The sequence below is a fragment of the Carassius auratus genome, chromosome 44 (genome assembly GCF_003368295.1).
Source record: "Carassius auratus strain Wakin chromosome 44, ASM336829v1, whole genome shotgun sequence".
In the NCBI taxonomy this organism is placed as follows: domain Eukaryota; kingdom Metazoa; phylum Chordata; class Actinopteri; order Cypriniformes; family Cyprinidae; genus Carassius; species Carassius auratus.
In genome coordinates, this window is record NC_039286.1 from 6,931,238 (window position 1) to 6,952,813 (window position 21,576).

The 21,576-nt window shown below is 37.7% G+C and overlaps 3 protein-coding genes across 6 annotated transcripts in view; 2 read left to right on the forward strand and 1 right to left on the reverse strand.

Annotated features, from left to right (window-relative positions):
- The window catches only part of LOC113062301 (exostosin-1c), a 48,988-nt gene extending 39,584 nt beyond the window's left edge, over positions 1–9,404 (forward strand). For 2 of the 3 annotated variants that reach the window (XM_026232051.1, XM_026232052.1), the window contains exons 4-12: positions 4,221–4,328; positions 5,050–5,169; positions 5,473–5,605; positions 6,817–6,935; positions 7,013–7,120; positions 7,213–7,299; positions 7,498–7,658; positions 7,782–7,953; positions 8,331–9,404. In XM_026232051.1, coding sequence (XP_026087836.1) covers positions 4,221–4,328; positions 5,050–5,169; positions 5,473–5,605; positions 6,817–6,935; positions 7,013–7,120; positions 7,213–7,299; positions 7,498–7,658; positions 7,782–7,953; positions 8,331–8,516 — 1,194 coding nt within the window. In that variant the 3' untranslated portion in view covers positions 8,517–9,404. The remainder of the gene's footprint in view (positions 1–4,220; positions 4,329–5,049; positions 5,170–5,472; positions 5,606–6,816; positions 6,936–7,012; positions 7,121–7,212; positions 7,300–7,497; positions 7,659–7,781; positions 7,954–8,330) is intronic. The other variant, XM_026232053.1, reaches the window with a different exon arrangement.
- Positions 9,405–9,422: 18 nt separating this feature from the next.
- LOC113062303 (mediator of RNA polymerase II transcription subunit 30-like) lies at positions 9,423–15,509 on the reverse strand. The gene is made up of 5 exons (XM_026232054.1): positions 15,349–15,509; positions 14,963–15,184; positions 11,579–11,737; positions 10,767–10,856; positions 9,423–10,182 (listed from the first exon to the last, which is right to left on the reverse strand). The coding sequence occupies exons 2-5, from the start codon at positions 15,182–15,184 to the stop codon at positions 10,087–10,089; spliced, it is 567 nt and encodes a 188-aa protein (XP_026087839.1). The 5' UTR covers positions 15,349–15,509; the 3' UTR covers positions 9,423–10,086.
- Positions 15,510–16,062: 553 nt separating this feature from the next.
- On the forward strand, positions 16,063–20,657 carry LOC113062304 (neurochondrin-like). 2 transcript variants are annotated; one of them, XM_026232057.1, is made up of 7 exons: positions 16,063–16,162; positions 16,552–16,752; positions 16,836–17,963; positions 18,383–18,627; positions 18,774–18,989; positions 19,072–19,214; positions 20,114–20,657. In XM_026232057.1, the coding sequence occupies exons 1-7, from the start codon at positions 16,160–16,162 to the stop codon at positions 20,530–20,532; spliced, it is 2,355 nt and encodes a 784-aa protein (XP_026087842.1). In that variant the 5' UTR covers positions 16,063–16,159; the 3' UTR covers positions 20,533–20,657. The 2 variants fall into 2 exon arrangements, with proteins under 2 accessions (XP_026087842.1, XP_026087840.1); XM_026232055.1 differs by having other exon boundaries at positions 16,068–16,162; positions 16,549–16,752.
- The last annotated feature ends 919 nt before the right edge of the window (positions 20,658–21,576 follow it).

A 21,576-nucleotide genomic window follows, 5' to 3' on the forward strand; every position in this document is an offset into this window, starting at 1 on the left:
GTCCACATGGAGGGCAAAACTAGGCCCTCCACTGACCGCCAGTTATTTTTATGAGGTTTGCATTAAGTAGTAATGTAGTAAGACAGTGATATTGAAATGCCAAGTTCAGTATACACCTTATTTATGATGCATACTTTGTACAGGCAAGCAGATAAACCCAGAATATAAATGCAATTCGCAAAGATTAATAATAAATGTTTTCCCATAAAAAAAAACAAAAATAAAAACATAAGGAATACACATAACCATTTAGTGCATTGCATTCATGTTACGCATTAATTTGCCTGCATACATAAAGCACGCATCATCAATAAATGCTGATAGTTTAATATCACTGTTTTAAAGGAACTTTAAGTGTTTAAACATTAAATATTTTACAATGTACCCCTGTTTTTGGTTATTGAAATATTGCGGCTGGTGATTTATATGGATTGTTAATGGCCAAAACTTGCTTTTTGTCCACATATATGTGTTTTATTCTTTTGAGAGGTCATCTAAATATTTTTGAATTGGAACAGATAGAAATTGACAACACGGATGTTTTGCCCGCCGGGTCTTCGAGCCAGTCACGTGACTGAAACTATGAATTGACCTGAAAACTGAATACAACCAAGTTTGCTTCAACAAGCCTTTTAGAGATGCGAGAAGGGTTTGGCAGACTATGAAAACAGTCAGGTTTCAGAGTCTCCCAGATAAACAGCACATTAACTGCCGAGTGGAAAACTTCCCAGGCGCATATATTCTTGGCGTCCTGGTGGTGTGTGTGAAAGGGCCGGAAGCTCACGGAGGGTGCCTTTGCTTCGACTCTGCCGAGCTGCGCTGAATGGATAAATCCACAGAACGGTGGCTTTGGCAGCCAGCTCGGCCCTCACACTGATTCCTCGGCACTCCCTCGCTCTACTCCTCTGTGTTTGTCTCCCTCTGTGCTTTTCTGAGTTCCATAGATCTCTTTTCTTTGGAGGCAGCCAAAGCCACAGAAAGAACTGACAATTACCAGTACTGCTGAAAATTCTTGAACAGAGGTTCTCGAACATTTCAGGCCAAGTAGCACCTAGTCGGGGGCAAATTTGGGATTTCAGAGGTGGCCAACACTAAACATTTTCCAATCACAGGTTGTGGACCGTTACAGCCCTGTTACACTCCTGCATCAGTCACGATGTTCCTTTTCATTTTTTTAGCCGTGGGTACATTGAGATCTTGGTACATTGACAGCCTACGGACTGTGTGAGTGACATAATGCCATCTTTTGATTAATATCCATATCCTTGAAATTAAGATAAATCATGTTTCTGTCTCATCAATCTTTTGACTGGCCCTTTTGCAGATCTGTGGACGGATGCTACTAGTCTAGAACAGCATCTAAAAGAAAAGCTAATTTAGAAAGTATTTCATTGCAGATTTACACATTGATATACAAACTTTTCAGTCCATTTCAAAGCTTTAAAGAGCCACACAGATGGGAAATCAAAAATTACCTGTATTACAGTGTATGATGTAGCTGTCCATCAGTGTAAACAATGTGCAAAGTAATTAAACCAAAAAGTACACGATTTATAAAGTTATTGGCTTCTAAAGTAAGGAGTCGACTCTGAATCGCTGAAACGAGTCGTTATAGATTTCAAATCTTTTGCCCATCTCTATGTACGTCACTAGGAACACTTTGCATAATAATCTCCGCCCGTGTTGGGAGAAACGGAACTCTGACCTGCCCCCCCCCCCCCCCCCCCCACACACACACACACATACACACAGACGCTCTGTTTGGTGTGATAGCATCATGTCGAGGAGACCGTTTGTTTTATTTTCACTGCCAAAGAATGAAGATCAGAAGAACCAATGGCTAAAATTCATTTTCACCACAATACCAGAGCAGTACAACAAATCCCTTTTGTTGTGTTCACAACATTTCACTGATGACTGCTTTTCTAATCTCGGTGAGTACAGCAGGATTTTCATAGCATTTGGCCATAAAAGAGGGTTCATTACCAACTTTATTTAGATCAACAAGCATTTCCGAATCACAACGCGAAGTATGATTATGAAGTTATGTGTCTGTTTTCTCCCGAGCGTCTTATCAGTATGTGTGCTGTCTGCAGCCTGTCTGCACTGATCGTCATGTACAAACACGTCATTGAAATGAAGTGTAACAAGTGCTGCTAACAGATAATCTGTGATAAAGTAATCCATATGAAAACAACGCGATGTCTAGTTTTTCATGTCTCCATTCGTTATCTAATGTGACCACGCCCCCGCGCTGAACGGCTATTCAGATTCAAACTGAAGCGCGCGGTTTGAATACACCAACACAGAAGAAAAAGCAGCGAGACTGTTCAAGTTTTTTATTTTACTGTTTGCTTCGCGATGAGAGGAATAAGGCATAATTCACCCCAAACAGATGCTAACGCATTGTTTACCATGAAGTTGTGTGCGGAACAACCAATCAAAACTGACTATGTTAGTTGACCAATCAGAACACAGTATGCTACCGAAAGGTGGGGTTTAAGGAAACTGAAACTTTTGAACAGCTTCGCGCGAACCGTTTGGGGATCTCTGAGAATTGAGATAATTTTAAAATGATATTTTGACAAAATTACAATGTTTTTTAACCTTGGATGGATTTAAACCTATTGTACAGGACTTATAAACAGTGATAGGAAGCTTAGAATTTTAATCTTACTGGCTCTTTAATATTATATATATTTTTGGAATCCTGTCTAGTCTGTCTAGAAGTGCTTGGAATTTTTCTAACATACATTATCGATAGACTTAATAAAATAAACATGTTAAAATGAAATGCCGTTTTTAATACTGAGATTATTTATGATTATTTGTTACCAAAATAAACATATTAATATAGTTATCCCAATTTAAGGCTATTTAAGATTTCCAAGTAACTTGGCAACTAAAATACAATAAAACATTTTTTTAAGTATAAAATGAAATAATAAAGTGTAGTCACAAACGTGTGATAAGTAACATTTATTATTAATATTGATTAGATTAAATACCAGTGAATATAGTTAATTATTCTAACGGTATGTAATTCATGGTTTCCAAGCAACATGGTACTTAAAATAAAAATCTAATAAAATGTAGTCACAGGTGTGTTTAATAATAAATGAAACAAAGTATGTATAATTATCAGAATAAATACAAAGTAATATAGTTCATCATCCTAATTGTAAAATGTTATTGGTTTCAACATGGCAATTAAAATAATATGATAATATACTGTTTGTGGTATGAATTGTACAGTGGCTTCAAACGTGACTCATCCAATTAATGTCAGAACAATCTGTTTTATAACTCTATATGGATCATAAAAACAGCAGTTTAAATGAAAAATCTTGGTATTGTAAATTAGTACTGCAAAAAAAAAATCCACAAAATACAGCATGAGAACCAGCGTTCAAGAAGGTCCTCTGACCCCTATCGTACAGATCCCGCTTTCTTTCTCTCTAATGTCACAACCACTCTGTGGTGCTGATTCCTCGACACACTCCTTGCAGAAAAATGGCAGTGCAAGCAACCACGGAATGGATCAGTGCCAAGATGGATCCGTGCTAGTCGGGCGGCCCTAGAGCTATCATCCCAGTGCATGAAACAAAGGCCAGCTTCTGGGTCTCTGTGGGCTTAGTAGGCCAAGGTAGCAATCAGTCACCTGAAGCAATTTGTTGCTGTCCGCCTATGTGTCCTCTAACGCTGTTTAGGATGAAAGCATGGCTGCACGCGGCTAGAGGGGGTGCGTTTGATCTTGGCCCGTTCTTAGGATTACACTCTCTTGTGATTTAATTAAAAATCTCGCTGAAGACCAGAATATGAGCTGAATGTCGAAAAGAAGAAGAAAAAAGACAAACAATGAATCTGGGAGGAAAAGTAGAGCAACATCAAGATGGAATAGTAAACAAGAGGGAAGGCGAGCAACTCCACTTCAATAAATCATGGACCCCTGTTCCTCTCCTGCCTCACCCTCGTATTCGGGGCGAGGGAGATGGGGCAATTAACACATCTGTCTGTTGGTGTGTTTGATAAAAATGCTGGATGGGAGCAACGAGTCGTGCACAGGCCCCTCTGAGACTTTGTGTATATTTCAGTGCATTTGGGGTGAACTTTGTCTGTTGTCTTGTGTGTGCATTTATTTCTCATTAGATAAATTGATTGTGCTGATGTTAATTATAGTCTAAGCCACTTTCTGTCTCTTGTGGTTGTATCCCTCACAGGCCGCTTGTATCCCGGTGTTACTCAGTAACGGATGGGAGTTACCCTTCTCTGATGTCATCCAGTGGAACCAGGCAGTGATCGAGGGCGACGAGAGACTGTTACTACAGGTAACAGCCCTTCCTGTGAAGTACACGAATGTCATGTTCCTGAGAAGGGAATATAAGGATGGGAGAAGCTATTAATTAAAACATACACTGGTAGTTGAAAAAAAAAAACATATGCACAAGCAATTTTTTTATCATGAATATTTCATATTAATATATAAGGGAAAGTGTTAACATTCGTTAAAATATTATGTATCATGTAGTAGTATAATGAACTAACAACAAACATTTTAGAGCATTTGTTAATCTTAGTTCATGTTTATATATGCTGTTTCTTTGAACAACAAAGAATCCTGAAAAAAAATTTTTTTTTTTTTTACAAAGTTTTCACAAAAATATGAAACCAAAAAATGTAAATGAAAATGGGGATTTCTTACATTATTTAATGCACTAATTAAAATAATGAATTACTCGTAATTCTAAACACACTGGTTTTTAGCGCAACTACTTTTTACCGTTTACTGCACTTTGTCATTCGCCCTTTGTTAGTTATTTACAAATAAATCAGAAGTCTCGCACATTAACAGAAAATAGTTTACTTCCGCATGGAAAAATAATGTAGGGTTGGCTACTGTTGCATTTCACTGCAAAACACTTTCGGCATTGCTGCATATTTTTGTCTTGAAGAGTTTGTGGAGATGACAGGTAGAAACTCAATACGAAGGTTTTTATAGGAATACCAATTAACCTCACCGGTTAATTATTTGCCACTTTGTTCCTTCAGGTACCTTCTACGGTTCGGGCTGTGGGCATTGACAGGGTGCTGGCTCTCAGACAGCGTACACAAATGCTCTGGGAAGCCTACTTCTCCTCCGTGGATAAGATTGTACTCACCACACTGGAGGTGAGTGTTGGGTCATCTTAGATGTGTAGCATACAGCAGCGTGTCTGACAGAGAGGAAAGTCTGTCAGGGGAAATTAGACCAGTGAAGAATGCCATGCATCATTAGCACATACTTAGTCGCCTGCCCCTAGGTTAATTGGCAAATGGAATGTAAATTTTGCACAAAAGTATGGCGTTGGTTTCCCCCTGCTGGCCAGCTGGTGAAACTGATCATCTTTAAACTGATGGGGATTAAGTGTCTTTTTGATTTGATTTGATTGGATGTGATTGTTATATTGAATGCTACCGTTTGATGTCTGTCAGATAATAAAGGACAGAGTGTACTCGCACATCTCCAGAAATAAATTCATGTGGAATGCCTTACCTGGAGGGCTGCTGGTTCTGCCCGAGTACTCGACGCACCTGGCACACTACCCCTTCTATTACTTAAACCTTGGTAAGCTTGTGCCAGATCTTTTATACACACACACACACACACACATATATATATATATATATATATATATATATATATATATATATATATAAATATATAGTATGCATATTTATTTAGAAATGGAATGCATGTTGTGCCGTACTGTCCATTATTGGTATCAATGGTTCCATAAAGAGCTCCATGTATCTTTCCATTGAACAAAATGTTCTTTATAGTGGAGGGAAAAAAATTCTTTAGATTATTAAAATGTTCTTTACAAGAAAAACAATTATTTGAGGTAACCAAAATGGTTCTATGACATTGCTGTGAAACCACCTTTTTAAGGGTGTACTGCCTGAATAATAATTTTAACAGAATAACAAGAAATAAAATAATGAATAATCACAAAATGTACATAAAAAAAAGAATACACATTTTTTTAAACAATTGTGTTCTTAGTTGTTGTCACATGACCTCATTAAATATGTTGCATGTTTTATTCAATGAATAAAATCCACTTATCTTAGCTATTTAGCATTTCCATCATATTTTGTGTAAAATAAGTTTTATGATATATAAATAAAATGAGTCAAAAAAGATGTTAATAATCATGGGTGATATTCATTCATTCAGCAGTTCATTTGTCACACTGTAAGGTTGATTATACTGCATTATGGGATACATTTTGGCAAAAGTAATAGAAGATCAGATGCGTACTGCAAAAAATTTAATTTGTTTGGTAGCAGTGTTTGTTATTGTTAACTAAAACTACAACTATTAAAATTAGGGAATTTAAATTAAAATATAAATATTAGATCAACTTAATTGATTAAAATAAAATGTAAAAAAAGATTTAATGAAAATTATAAATAAGTGTACTGAAATTACTATAACTAAAACCTTTATATATATATATATATATATATATATATATATATATATATAAAGCTTATTAGAATGTTTTTTTAATAATGAAAATGAATAAAAGCACACAACAAAATGACTAAAACATAAGCAAAAATTAAAATGAAAACTGAAAATAGAAAAATAAAACCCAAGTCAAAATATGAATAAATACTATAATACTAAAATAACACTGTGGCAGTTTGCTGTTCTAAATATTGTGCCAATGAGCGCTATACAAAGTGTAATATCTACAAGTATGTACAGTAGTCCTATCCATTAGTGCCTTAATGGCACGGATGCTCACTCTATTTCCTCTGTTGATGTAGGAATCAGCCCAGGTCAGGAGTTCACTGCTGTAATTCATGCCACCTCACCTCTGGTCTCCCAGTCTCAGCCAATCATGAAGCTCCTTCAGGTCGTCTCCAAGTCAAAATACTGCTCACAGGTACCGCACCGTCAGTGTTGAGACTAATATTAATCTCTACAAACTTAAAGTAGCACCTTGCTTGGGTTTCTTGTCAGATCATCATCCTGTGGAACAGTGAGAAGCTGCCCCCTCACCGGAGTAAATGGCCGCCTATGCCAGTGCCCCTTATCATCACAGATGGCAGACGGAGAGTGAGTATTCAAGTGAGAGAACAGTGGAGTCATGTCTGTGAGCGGTGGCGAGATCTTGTGCTCTCTCACTCAGCTCTTTTCTCCGCCACCTTCTGTGTTCACAGACGAGCAGCCGTTTCCTGCCACATGCAGCGATTGAGACGGAGGCAGTTCTGAGCCTGGATGAAGACACGGTGCTGTTGACCAGCGAAGTATAAAACAATATATATATAAACTTACATTTATATCTTTTCTTATTTTCTAAGTTAGTTTTTTATCAAATATATATTCTAGTAGATGCCTCAGGTCATAGAAAGTGTCTAAATAAAATAAATCAGATTACATGCGACTACATTTTGACATGTGTCAAGGCCAGTTCATGTTTTTCCTCTCTAATCTGACACTTCCAGATCGATTTTGCTTTCCACGTGTGGCGGAGTTTCCCAGAGAGGATTGTTGGCTACCCTCCCAGAAGCCATTTCTGGGACCCTGTAAAAACAGCCTGGGGCTACACCTCTAAATGGACCAATGAGTACTCCATCGTCCTCACCGGAGCGGCGTTTTATCACAGGTAATTGGCTGCATCTGACATATCCTGACAAGACAGTGTGTATTGATGTCTCTCACGCTTCGTCAAGCTCTCTAACGTGATCTGCAGAGACGGATTATGTGTTGATGTCTTTGTGTCTCAAAGGTACTACCATCACCTGTTCTCTCACTACCTGCCCTCCTCTCTGCGTGCGCTGGTGGACCGCACTTCTAACTGTGAGGACATCCTGATGAATTTCCTGGTCTCCTCTGTGACACACCTGCCACCGATTAAAGTAGCGCAGAGGAAGCAGTACAAAGAGATGCCCACCCCACAGGTGAGTCCAAAGACCAAATTTTGTACTTGTGATTCTGTTCATACCCCTTGCAGAACATGCAATATCTTAATAATTTAACACAATTAGCAGAATCATAAAATCACATGTTATTTTTATTTACTAATGTCCTGAATTAGCAGTTTCACAAAACAGATGTTTCACAAAACAGAACTTGCTCAAATAAGCCAGTTCAAAGGTTTACATACCTTTGAATCTTAAAGGCATAGTTCACCCAAAAATGAAATTTTCTGTCATCATGTACTGACCGTCACGCCGGTCCAAACCCAAGATCTTGGTTAGTCTTCTAAAGAGAAATGTAAATATTTTAAATATAAATGTGATGTGTTTTTAATGTCTTATATTCTGTACACTCTAAGGGCACGAAGATGGCCCCATGGGCGAATCCCGAGCACTTTACCCAGAGGCAGGAATGTGTCAACACTTTTGCAAGCTGGTTTGGTTACATGCCTCTAGTGCACTCTCAGTTTCGCCTGGACCCCGTACTTTTCAAGGACCATGTGTCCGTCCTGCGCAAGAGGTACAAAGACCTGGAGCGCGTCTGAGCCAAGCTGAACAGAGTGGTGACGGGTCACAAACTGATACTGATGCTGACGGAGACACTTCAGCTCTGTCTTTTACTAGCTGCTAGCTTGTGGTAGCCAGTTTGGTGGACAAGAGACGGGTTTTTTCCCTCTTATGACCAGTTCTCAGATTATGACTGGCAGCTTCATGGCTGAGAAAACATCATAGATCGGTTAATCATTCCAGCAGCTGTTTGACTGGAGGAGTATGTAGCGTTAAGGGAGCCTAATGGTGCTGTGGATGTCACTCACATGACAGCGAGTCGAAAAGAAACGGACTGATTACATGATGTGCTAATTACATGACCAATAAAATTATTCCAAAATGCAAACCGTGTCTGTATTTGTGAAATGATGCTTTCATTTAGCTGTTTCATGCAACTATGCCTAAAGAAAATCCATTATTTTTCAGACAATTTAAAGATGAAATAGATTATTAGGCTAACATTTATATTGAAGTTTATGGCAAAATTTATATTTACAGATGCACTGGCAAATGATTCTTATGAACCAATTGTGATTAATTGTTTAAAAATATTCTTGAACTAATGTTTCACCGGTTTGAATCTCAAAGAGCAGTTGCTAAATCAATCTTCAGCTTTCAGAGTGAAATTGAAATGAAGCTTTGTGCACTTAAGAGTTTGTGAAAATTATTGTAATTACTGATTGGTTGTTCATACACCATTTAGTTCAAGATTACTGTACATCTTGTAGTTTTATTATTGGCTGGTGTGACGATTTTAAAAAGCATACACTACAGTTCAAAGGTTTCTTAGACTTGCACCAAGGTTGCATTTATTATACAATAAACCCAGTAATGAGAAATATTATTACAATTCAAAAAACAACCATTTTATATTTTCATATATTTTGTAATATTTATTCCTGTTATGGCACAGCTGTGTCTAATATGCCGATTTGCTGTTCAAGAAACATTTCTTATTATCATCAATGTTGAATTTTTTTTGTTTTTGAAAAGACATACGAGTTGTTTTTCTGTTTTTCTTTTGTATAAAAGTCTTAAGTGTACAAAACCTATCAGTCTACAATTCATTAGCTTCTTGTTAGACGACCCGTCCCCCAGAAGGCAGATTATCAGGAGTGTAATGCAGAGCTCAGGGAAACACACACTCTACCTGAGTACATATGTGCTGAGGAGCAAGAGTGTGAAACACATCACACAGTTCGACGCACAGAAGACGGAAGTGTCAGCAACGTTATTTACAAAGCTCAGTCCTCAGTGCTCATTTATCATGCCAACAACATGGCTAGCTTACATTATCAACATGGCATTCACATTATTTCCTGTTTCTGATGCTAATTCAGCGCTTTGATGAAGCAGTTATTAATCAGAGCATTGTGATTTAAGGTTGTAAATGAGGAAGGACCTCAAAGAGCTGCAGTGAAGAGTCTGATCTCATTTGTCAAGATGAAATATTATGTGGCATTTGCAAGAGTAGTGAACGAAAGGCAGTCTGCCATCCACTGCTATCTGTGCTAGAGTGAGAAGACCATAGATGAGGATTCACGGAAGATGGTCAGATGTCCACTGTCATTTTCGCATGGTGAGCATGGCATTGACATCCCACAGGAGGTTCCTCATCTGATCCATTAGCACCTTCATCTCCTGGTTCTTCTGCCTCACTTTCTGTTAAAAAACATTATATAGGAAGCTGAGTGCACTATTAATAATTAATATTAATATTATTAATATTAATAAAAAATAATTTCTGAAATTTCTATTTATCAAACAGTCCTGAAAAAAATTGTTTCCACAAAAAATATTAGGCAGCAGAACTGTTTTTAGCATTGATAATAATAAGAAATGTTTCTTGAGCATCAAATCAACATATAAGGATGATTTCTGAAGGATCATGTGACACTGAAGACTGGAGTAATGACTGCCATCACAGGAATAAAATGCATTTTAAATTGTAATGATATTTCTCAATTTTACTTTATTTTAATCAAACACATCTTAATTTATATTTTAAATCTAAAAAAAAATACAATTTCTTAATTTAAAGGCTTTATATTTGCAGATTGGACTATATATTTGCAGATTAGAATAAAAAAATTATAATAGCATCAAAAATACTTTTTTAATGACAAATCCACATTTGAAAATGACAAAGTCTCTTTGAAGTAAATAGGGTGTTTCACCCAAATAAATAAGCATATCTTGTAGATGTAATAGTATGTTCAGAGATACTAATGGTGAATGGAACAAACCTCTAGAACCTCCTGTCTCTCCTGAATAACAGCTGGGCTGCACGGCTCCGCTCTCACAGGAGTCGTCTCTTCTCCCACATACGGAATCAGCTGGAAGGACGAAAGCAAAACACATTATTGAAATTATATTTGTACTTATAACCATCTCCTGGAATGTAATCATCTTTGAATGAATAACAAAAAAGTCTGAGATCAATAATGGGAAAAGATTTCATTTTACATCTTTTGGCATTTAATGCTAATTTTAACAGCAAATTTGACAAGAAATATGGCTTTTCACTCATTAAAATATGAAATACCATATTTCCAATGCAGTCTCAGACTTCTGGGCCCTACTGAATTATGTATATATAAAATAATTCATAATATCTTACTATATGAACCATAAAATCCTGATGTATCAAACAAGATTCAAAACAAAGCACATTACAAATTTTATATATAAATCAAAAGAAAAATTATATATATACACATACACACACAAACACACACACTGGTTAAAACTTTTGCATTTAAAGAAGTTTAATTAAAATATTTCATATGTAAGGCTTTACAGGGTTAAAATATAAATAAAAAAAAGGATATTTCCACATGCATTCAAAATACACTCCTTTACTTTCTATAAAAATGCAGACACAAATTTAAAACATCTAAAAATGCATATTAAATGAATTTCAACTGTGACCTAAGAGGCGAGTCATAATAAGTGAAATACCCCTTAAATATTTAATAGGAAAAGGGCTGAGATGATCAAAAGACCACATGAACAAACAGAAGAGCTTTATTGTGCATCAAACATTGATAAGACTCACCTCAGCTGGAGACTCCTGGAGGTCAGGTTTCAATTCTGCACAGCGTTCATACAGTAGACGCAGCTTACGGAAGAGTAGAGTCAGCTGACGCAGATGCTCCTGCAGCTTCCCAAAGCGATCCTGATACGCTGCTTGACTCTGTGTCACACCGTTGGGAAGCTAGAAGACACACAACCAGATTTAAATATACCCGTTTCCCAAATGCACTAGTCTTTTGTCTTTGAACACAGTGCCACAATGAAATTTATTATCCAGTATTTGGAATGGGCTTCTCAAGCTCAGAAATATTTTATGCATGTCCAAATAAAAATATAAATTTTCTTTCATATATTTTGTAGGTTTTATTTCTAATGTTTGCTTTTGATTTGAATACATCTTTATGCATAGGAATATAAGAATCATCCACTTTCCACATTTTAACCTGTCAAATTAATTTCTCGTCAAATTGCAAGCTGATACAGTGTCAGCATGCAGCACAATTTTGCTTCTGATGTAACAAACGAAACGGAGACAAATAAAGGAGAAACATTATTCTGTGAGCTTGATTTCCTTAAAGGGTTAGTTCACCCAAAAATGAACCTTTTTTCATTATTAACTCACCCTCATGTCGTTCCAAACCCGTGAGACCTCCATTTATCTTCGGAACACAGTTTAAGATATTTTAGATTTAGTCCGAGAGCTCTCAGTCCCTCCATTGAAACTGTGTGTACGGCATACTGTCCATGTCCAGAAAGGTAAGAAAAACATCGAAGTAGTCAATGTGACATCAGAGGGTCAGTTAGAATTTTTTGAAGCATCGAAAATACATTTTGGTCCAAAAATAGCAAAAACTACGACTTTATTCAGCATTGTCTTCTCTTCCGGGTCTGTCATAAGACAGTTCAAAACACACAGTTTAGTGATATCCAGTTCGTGAATGAATCACTCAATGTAACCGGATCTTCTTGAACCAGTTCCCAAATCGAACTGAATTGTTTGAAACTGTTCGCGTCTCCAATAAGCATTAATTCACAAATGACTTTTGCTGTTAACGAACAAAAGATTGACTCAAAAAAGACCAAGACGCAAAAGACCGTTTTCTTCAGCCGGTTTATTGAATCGAACTATCCGGAAGAACCGATTCGCAGAAAAGAACCAAACTTCCCATCACTACTGGTGATCTGAAAACCGATGTAACCAGTTCTTGACTCGAAAACGAGTCAATCATTTGTTCGTTATCTGGCTCGGCTCGGTGTTCATCTTCAGTTCTCTCTTCACAGCAGTTCAGTCAGTGTACTGTTTGAGTAAATGAATTACTCCGGGATATTGGTTTGTTTTAACTCAGAGGGAGCGTCAGCCACATTAAAAACAGTTAACAGCTTTAGTAATTTGTGGATTAATGCTTATTGGAGACATGAACGGTTTCAAATAATTCAGTTCGATTTGATGAACTGGTTCAAACAGATCCGATTACGTAGAATAATTAGTTCGTTAACCGGATATGACAAACTGCTTTCTTTTGAACTATCATAACAGACACAAAAGAGAAGACAATGCTGAATAAAGTCGTAGTTTTTGCCATTTTTCTGATGTCACATGGACTACTTTGAAGATGTTTTTCTTACCTTTCTGGACATGGACAGTATACCATACACACAGCTTCAATGGAGGGACAGAAAGCTCTCTGACTAGGGGTGTAACGGTACATGTATTCGTACCGGAACGTTTCGGTACAGGGCTTTCGGTACGGTGCACGTGTGTACCGAATGACGGAATGCAAAATTTAGTGAGGGGAACATAAGTAAATTTTCGTGTTTCCAAACAAACATCTTAAGTGGCGGAAGTCTCCGCGTTCAGCACGAATCCCGCCCTGCAGCTGATTCTAAGGCCGGCGACACACTGGCCGCGTGGCGCAAGCGTCTCAACTGCGTGGCATGTCCGTTTTTCATTCGGTTCCCATGTTAACAGGAGCTTGCAGACTGCTTGCGTGAGACGCGCATCACATTCTATTTTTATTTTATATATATTTTATTAAAAAGTATTTTTTTTTAAAGTGTATAGTAATAAACAACCTGCAGTTTAATGTTTGCACTTCTTTTCTCTTACTGTACCGAAAATTAACCGAACCGTGACTTTAAAACCGAGGTACGTACCAAACCGTGATTTTTACCATTACACCCCTATTTCTGACTAAATCTTAAACATCTTAAACTGTGTTACAAACAGTGTTGCCAACTTAGCGACTTTGTCGCTAGATTTAGCGACTTTTCAGACCCCCATAGCGACTCTTTTCCAAAAAAGCGACTAGCGACAAATCTAGCGACTTTTTTTTTGACAGACCTTATTTAGTCTCTGAGACTCTACGACACTGCCGCACGAGCTCTCTCTCTCTCTCTCTATCTCTATCTCTCTCCCTCTCCCAGCGTGCACACACGCCTCTCTCTCTGTGCATCTGTTATGTTCGGCGAGCAGAGAGGAGCAGCACTTTCAGTTAAAAAATATATTCTGTTGCTTCTAACTCTATTTTACATACAAGTATAGCCGAAATCACAGTACAATCATTATGTTAATCTTATGTGTATGTGATTTCATTAGACATTGTCATAAATAGGATTTGAGAGCTGGTTATGTAGTCTTAATGGACCGCGTTTCATTCATTATAATATTAATTCCGTTGTCGGACAACAGAAACATTAAAATATAATAATTAAAAACTTGTATTGAAAATTTTAGCTGCCTTAAAATGCATTACATGAGCACAGAAAGGGCAAGATAATATGACGCACTTACGTCATGAATATGCTAATTAGCGTGTGACGTCATCTAGTGACATTTAGCGACTTTTCAGTCAGGGTTTAGCTACTTTCCATTGAAAGAAGTTGGCAACACTGGTTACAAAGATGAATGGAGGTCTTACGGGTTTGGAACAACATGAGGGTGAGTCATTAATGACATAATTTTTCATTTTTGGGTGAACTAACCCTTTAAGACTGGCCTGTTTTATTAAAATCATAAGGGCTTTTATAAAAATGGAAGACGCTTTAAGAAATACTACATTTCAAACTCATCAATATGTTCATTTAGTATTAGAGAATCAAATGTGTTTAACATTTTTATTATTTTCATTTTTTAGATGATGATGTGATTATAAGGGATGTTGATATTAATCAAAATGTCATAGTTCGTTGCTTTATTTGAACTTTTGACATTTCTATTTTCACATCCAAAAGCTGAAAAAAACAAATATATAAATAATACAAATAATGGTATAATTATATGTCCTGATTTGATCAAATTGACTTTTTTCATAATGAAACAGCTATGAATGACTAGCTACTAGTCGTACTACGCACTAGCGTCAGATCCCATGCAAGTTAAAATTAAATGGCGTGGACGCAAACTCACCTGGGTAGCCCGTGTGATCTGGAAGATCTCCATAGTGCGCGTGACGATGTCCTGGACCGTCTCCTGACCGATGCGGCACAGGTAAACGGGAGAGATTTCCCGCAGGGCACCTTGTGGGGGCATCCCCTGCTGCGCGAGGCCAGGAGGCAGGTGTGTCTGCTGCTGAGGGGGCATGACAGGGATACCTGGACCAAGAGCCTTCTGAGGGAGCGAAGCAGACATCTACAAACAGAGAGCATTCACTAAATCAGCTAAACACGAAAGTGGCGGGGGGATACTACTTAACGTTACCTGTTTATTTGTGAATGGATGAGACTAAAGGGACGAAGCATTAAATCAGCGCTCAGAGTTCGCAGTAATGTTCCGCTCCTTCTACAGAAACTCACCGCGCGTATCGACGTTACTCCTGGTCCGTAAACACTTTAATTCTGGTAGGAATAACTGCTAAATAAATGCGGGACTTCTACACTCTCTCACATTCAAACATTTCAAACAGAGGAGCCGTAGCCATGACCTGTTTCATCATTTCCTGTTTCCTGTGTTACAGAGGAACCTCTAAATCCAGTCACGAAAAGCATAACATTTATTAATTAACAAATTTGCTTATGTTTTATATTTTGGGCTCTAATAATATTTGTATTATATCATAATAATGAAAATATACAATTAATACAATTATTAATTATTTTATTCATATTCTATTAATGAAATTCTATCATTAAAAATATACATTTACAATAATCAGTACTGTGTCTATTTTTAGTGTTTTTTTATTTGTTTTTGTTTTTTTATTATTTTTAGATTTTGGTATTAAAAATGTTAATAGTTATATTATTGCTATTTGTGGTCTAAGTATTCATGTGCCTAATGTACCTCGCTTTGCTATTTATTACATTGTATTTGAATTTTCATTATACAGAAACATTACTAAACGTGCTCCATATTAAAAATAAATAAATAAATCACCGTTTGATATCATATTTTTGTTATTTCATTCCACATACACAGATATTGAGATAAGAAAGAAAGAAACAAAAACATATTTCCCAATGTTGCTGTTTTCCTTTCGTTTACCGACGACTATTATTTTGAAATCCAGTTCTCTCATTATTATGTCTCGCGAGTTTTTCCGTCTCGATGTAGCTGCAACGTGCGCATAAAAATAATCCTGCTTGTCACCGGGTTTGTTCGTGGCATATGGTATGTATTTATGGCTTTTTGATTGATTTACACTAATCTTCGTAAATTATAACATTCATATGTGTTGAATATGATTTTAAAATGTTTAGTTTTACATTTGCTTGCTACTCAGTCAACTCTTATTAGCTCTTTAATACAATAATAAATAATTAAACGACAGTCATTTAACTTAACTATACAGCTCTGTGATTTAACCTGACGTGAACTCTTAAACATGTTAACCTCCTGTCCTTAATATGCCTTAAGTATTTTTCTGACATATTGAAGCACAATCAGTCATTTAAACACCAGGCAATATATCATGTTTACATTTAGACTAGTGTCTGAAGCAGTTAGCATAACTTCTAATGCGTGAATATCTGATGATTGTTCACAACTTGGCCCAGAAGATGGCAGAGAATGGATGTCATCTCAACCCAGAGGAAGTCTGTGCTGCACAGTGTCCATCCAGTGCGGAGCCGACTTCAGCAGAAGGGTGCAGTTCTGACCCCAGTGGTCTGTCTCCATCTCAGAGAGAGGTTCTGGAGCGCTGTCTACATGCTCTCAATCATGCCAAGAATGACAGCCACATTTTAGCAGCCCTTCTCTTGGTAAACAACAACAACTTATCCTCCTCATCTAAATTATGCAGAAAACATAGATTGTATTGCTCACTGTTATCTCTTGTGTTTAGATCACAAGGTTGTGTCCAGCAGGACAGCTGGATACCGGGACTCTCCATCAGCTTTTTGAAGCGGTAGGCTTTAATCTGCCCGCACGCCTTCTGGTGACAGCATTTCGGGGTGGCGACAGCTCCAGGTTGCCCCCGGAGGAGTTGATCTCTCTGGGCACTGCTCTGCTGGCGGCTCTCAGCACAGACGCAAGCATGGTTGCTCATCCACAACTTCTCAGCACAGTGCCTCTGATACTGAACATACTGGAGAACGGACCTAACCTGAAAGATAATCAAACACAAACATTTGGGAATGAAGACCAGAGTGGTTCTGGATCTCAAACTGAAAGTGCCACAGATTCCCAGACCACTTCTAGTATGTCTACCTTGGATGAGGCTTTGGCTTGTGACTGCTATCAGGTTCTAAATGCTGTATGTGCTTTACCACAAGGCCCAGAGCAGCTTCTTACCCGCGGTGCTGTTTTGGCTCTATGTAGAGCCGTACTCAAAAAACAAACTCTCAGCCATGAAAAAGGGCTTCCACTGTTGGGACACCTGTTATCATCTAGCATAAGACCACGGGCTTGGGCTAAACACTCGTCTGATCTTCTTTTGCTGTTGGGAACCATCTCGCAAAACTTCTGCCAAGCTTCAGATCTGGACAGATTAGAGATGTGCTCTCAAATACCGCTGTTTCTTCCTCCACCCGGGGTTGAGTCGGAAAGCAAGGTGCTTAAGGAGATTGTGGGTAATCTATGGGCTTCGCTGCAGCCTCTGATTCAGGGCAAGCTCAGTCAAGAGCATTTAGGCTTGGTTTTGGTGGTATCTGCCTGCCTTCTGGACCTGTATGGATGGGAGTCCGCGGGTCCTCCTAAATTCTGTTGCTTGCTGGTAAACCGGGCTTGTGTGGAGGTGAGGATGGGTCTAGAAGAGCCGCCGGGTACAGAAATCTCCCCCCAGCTGCAGCACACACTCACTGCCTGCTATCGCATCATGGAGGCGGCAATGGAACAAGCCTGTAGCCAGATGGTGGTTCCAAACCCTGCCCTGATGCAGACAGCTATCACTGGCCTGAGTCTTCAGCAGAGCAGACAGGTCCTAGGAGCTCTGGAGGAGGCCTTCTCAGCTGAAATTTACTATCTCAAACATGTGAGAATTTTTGAAGTGGTCTCTTATGCTCATCAAAGCGTTCATTTGGCTTAAAATACAATAAAAACAGGAATACTGAAATATTACAATTTAAAATAGCTACTTTTATATCAGTATATTTTAAAATGTTATGTATTGCTATGATGGGAAATCTCAGCAACCATTAATTCAGTCTTCAATGTCACCTGATCCTTTAAAAATCATTCTAATGTGCTGAATTGGTGATCATGAAACAACATTTAACTAAAAATAGACAGAGAAATAATTTGATCAATAGAATGCATCCTTGCTGAGTAAAAGTATCTGTACTGACCCCATACTTATGAACAAAAGTGAATATATTGTTAGAAGTCTATTTGAATGACTTTAATTAAATGGGAGAACACTTATAAGTTGTTATTCATTGCTTCTCCATTTAGTTGGCCCAGACCAGCTATGATGACCCGTTTCTGTTTGCCACTTTCCGTTCCCTCTGTGCTTGGCTTGCTGAAGAAACCTCATGTCTGAAAGAAGATGTCACTGACCTCTTGCCGTTTCTCATCGGCTATGCTAAAAGTCACTTCAAGGGAGAGGGAGAAAGCAAGGGACTTGCTGATTGGATGTCTAAGATGTCCATCTGCAACAGTTCACAAGATGGGACCTGGAGCAGAGAAGCCGCTCTTAGGTAAGTCATTATTATGCCTTTTTTAATAGAAGGTACCCACAGTCCTGGCAAGGTCATGGACATTTCTGAATTAAAATCTGCAAAGTATGTGTATTCAGATCTTATGCTGTCTTTTTAAGTGTTTATATGTTCCTGCTCTTTCTTAGATATCTTCTTCCAGCCCTGTGCCACCTCTCGGCTGAAGACGGGCCGAGGCGGGTTCTTCTCTCGCTGGATACTCCAGCCATGCTTGTGGCTTTTCTGAGTAAAGGTTGGGCATCTTTGAGAGGTCAGAGTGGGAAAACAGTGACCCGAGACTCCAGTCTGGAAACGGCGTGTTCGGCTTTACTCAACTTTGCCATTACTGAGTCAGAACGAGTCAGGTACACACAGATCTGAACACACACGTGGGTAAAGTTATTCCTCAACCATGAATTGATGCACTGCTCCATTGCGCTCTCACAGGAATGATCCTTGTTTCATTGCTCTGGAGACCATGCTGAGCGAAGCACTGCCTGCTCTTCTCCATAAGCCACGCCTCCTGGTCTTAGCAGCAAACTTTTGCACTTTGGGTCTCATGATTGCCAGACTGAAGTCAACTTCCACAGGTACAATGATACAAATTGGTTAGTAGGATGTACCATTTTATAGGATGTGTATCTTAGCAGGTATGAATTGTATTAAAAAACTAAAAAGGTAAGTTAAAGAAAAGAAACTCTTGGCAGGATTATTACATATCTAAACCTTAACCATGAAAAAAAAAAAACATTTTCATTACTTGAATAAAATAATCACTTATTGAAATAAAAATATATTTCAGGTAGTTCTCAAGGCAACATATCTCATTCATTTAGATTGTTATAAATAAAAATCTATTAAAAAAGGAAACTAATAAAAACAAAATTATAAACATTTCTAAGCACAACTAAAATAATTAAAATTAAATCCAATTCAAAATATTAACAAAATCTGTAATTATATATCAGTGATAGTAAAAGTTTGCTGGTGTTTGGTGACATCATTCAATAGGAAAGATTTTTCGGAGGCAGCGCAAGTTATTACTTTGATGAAAGATTTTAAATATAATACTTTTTGTCTCAGGAATAATGTCCACTGATGAAACATTTACAATAAGAGCGGAAATGGATATAAAAATTGTATCCTACATTGTCTAAATAAATTAAAAAGCAAATAACGAAAATGAATTGTTTTAACTAATACAAGATTCAGTTTTAACAGTTTTACTAAATTATTAGCGTTTAGAAAAAGTAACTTTAAAGGGATAGTTCACCTAAAAATGAAAATTGTCACCCTCGTGTGACCCATCTTGTCAGAATGAATAATGCAGAAGAATGTTGTTAACCAAATATGGATACCGGGAAATTTTTGGTTGGACAGAATTTTCAGGGGTAACTATCCCTTTAAGTGAGCATTAGATGACCGCAAAGGCAATCTAAATGTAAAAATACAGGATATGTTTATTGTTGCTGCTTAATAATCTTTGCAGACCCTGTAGAAGTTGGCCAGCGGCGTTTCTTCTCCTCAGTTCTGTCTTTTCTCCTGAGTGCTGTGCAGTCTGGACAGGCTTCTAAACCGGCACGGATCAGCACTCTCTGGGAGGAACACTGGGAGGAGGCTGGAGAGCTCTGGAGGCTCAGTTTGCAGGCTTTGGGTGGCTGTGTTCGAGCTCAGCCCTGGATAACCATCCTGATCAGAGATGAAGGATGGCTGCAGGACATCTTCACTCTGCTAGGATCCAGTGGTCGTCTTCCTGACCAACCTTCACAAGATGCTCTAGAGGAAGTCCTGTGTGCAATTGCCAAGCAATGCCCGGTGTGTCGCAAGGACATCAGTGAGCTGGTCAAGAGTGTAAGCTGTGGATCTCTTCAGGGTTTACCACAGCTTAGCACAATATTAGTGGAGTAGATTTGGTAAAATACATATATTTAATAACAGACAGATAAAGCACTTACTATATTGTCATATTTGTCTGTTTATCAAATTGAATATGCAGAAGGATATGTAATAAATACACTCTGTGGACAAAGTAGAGGCCAGAATGTTTGAATTAATGTATTGTTATTTTATGTGTGGAGTTTGATTCTCAAGAAGCACATTCTGAAAAGGTGTGCTGCCAGGCTTTCATTTGGTAGGTGCTTTTATTTCATGTGAAATGTACAGTATCTGTTGCACTGACTTATCTGTGTTGTTAGTATGTCCAGTAGGTGGCATCCTTACAACAATCTATTCACAAACAGACAAGGAATGATTTTAGTAACAAACTGTCATAATCAAATTCACAACATGCCATATGTGTTTGCACAAGTGCGTTTGTTAGAAAACATGAGCGTATTATTTACCAGAAACATTTTCGGTTCAAATTACTATTTCCTTCCAAAAACTTTAGATTGTTTGATGTTCTTTAATGGTTCTGTGGTTTGAAAAGTGACATTTTATAAGGTCAGATATAAAGTGCATTTCCTCAGGTATCAGGAGGTTTTACAGACAACTTCGTAATAATTATACGAGAGTTACAATGTTTTAGTTTCGAATGAAATTAAATGAAATGTAATTATGGAAAAAAATGCTCTTGTGGCTAGAACTGTCAAATGTATAATCAGTCGTGCCCTTGCAGCAAATTTGTAGTTACTGTTTTGGCACTTTCATAACCACTTAATGCTTAAGAGATTGAAATTAATAGAAAAAAAATACAGAAGTAGTTCTGGATGTCAGTTCTGTATACTTGCGGCTCTCCAAGCGTAGTTATCTGCATAAACAGAATTTTCGGAAGATATGATTAAACCTAATTAAACATATTTTGTTTTCAACGGTACGAAAAAAAAAAACAAGATATTCAAGTCCAAAAATCGTGGATAATGTGAAATAAAACGATCCATGAAATGCACAAATGTGACGTAGCCAAACATACTGTGAGAACCTGTGTCGATGACGTTAGTTCAAACTGCCCTC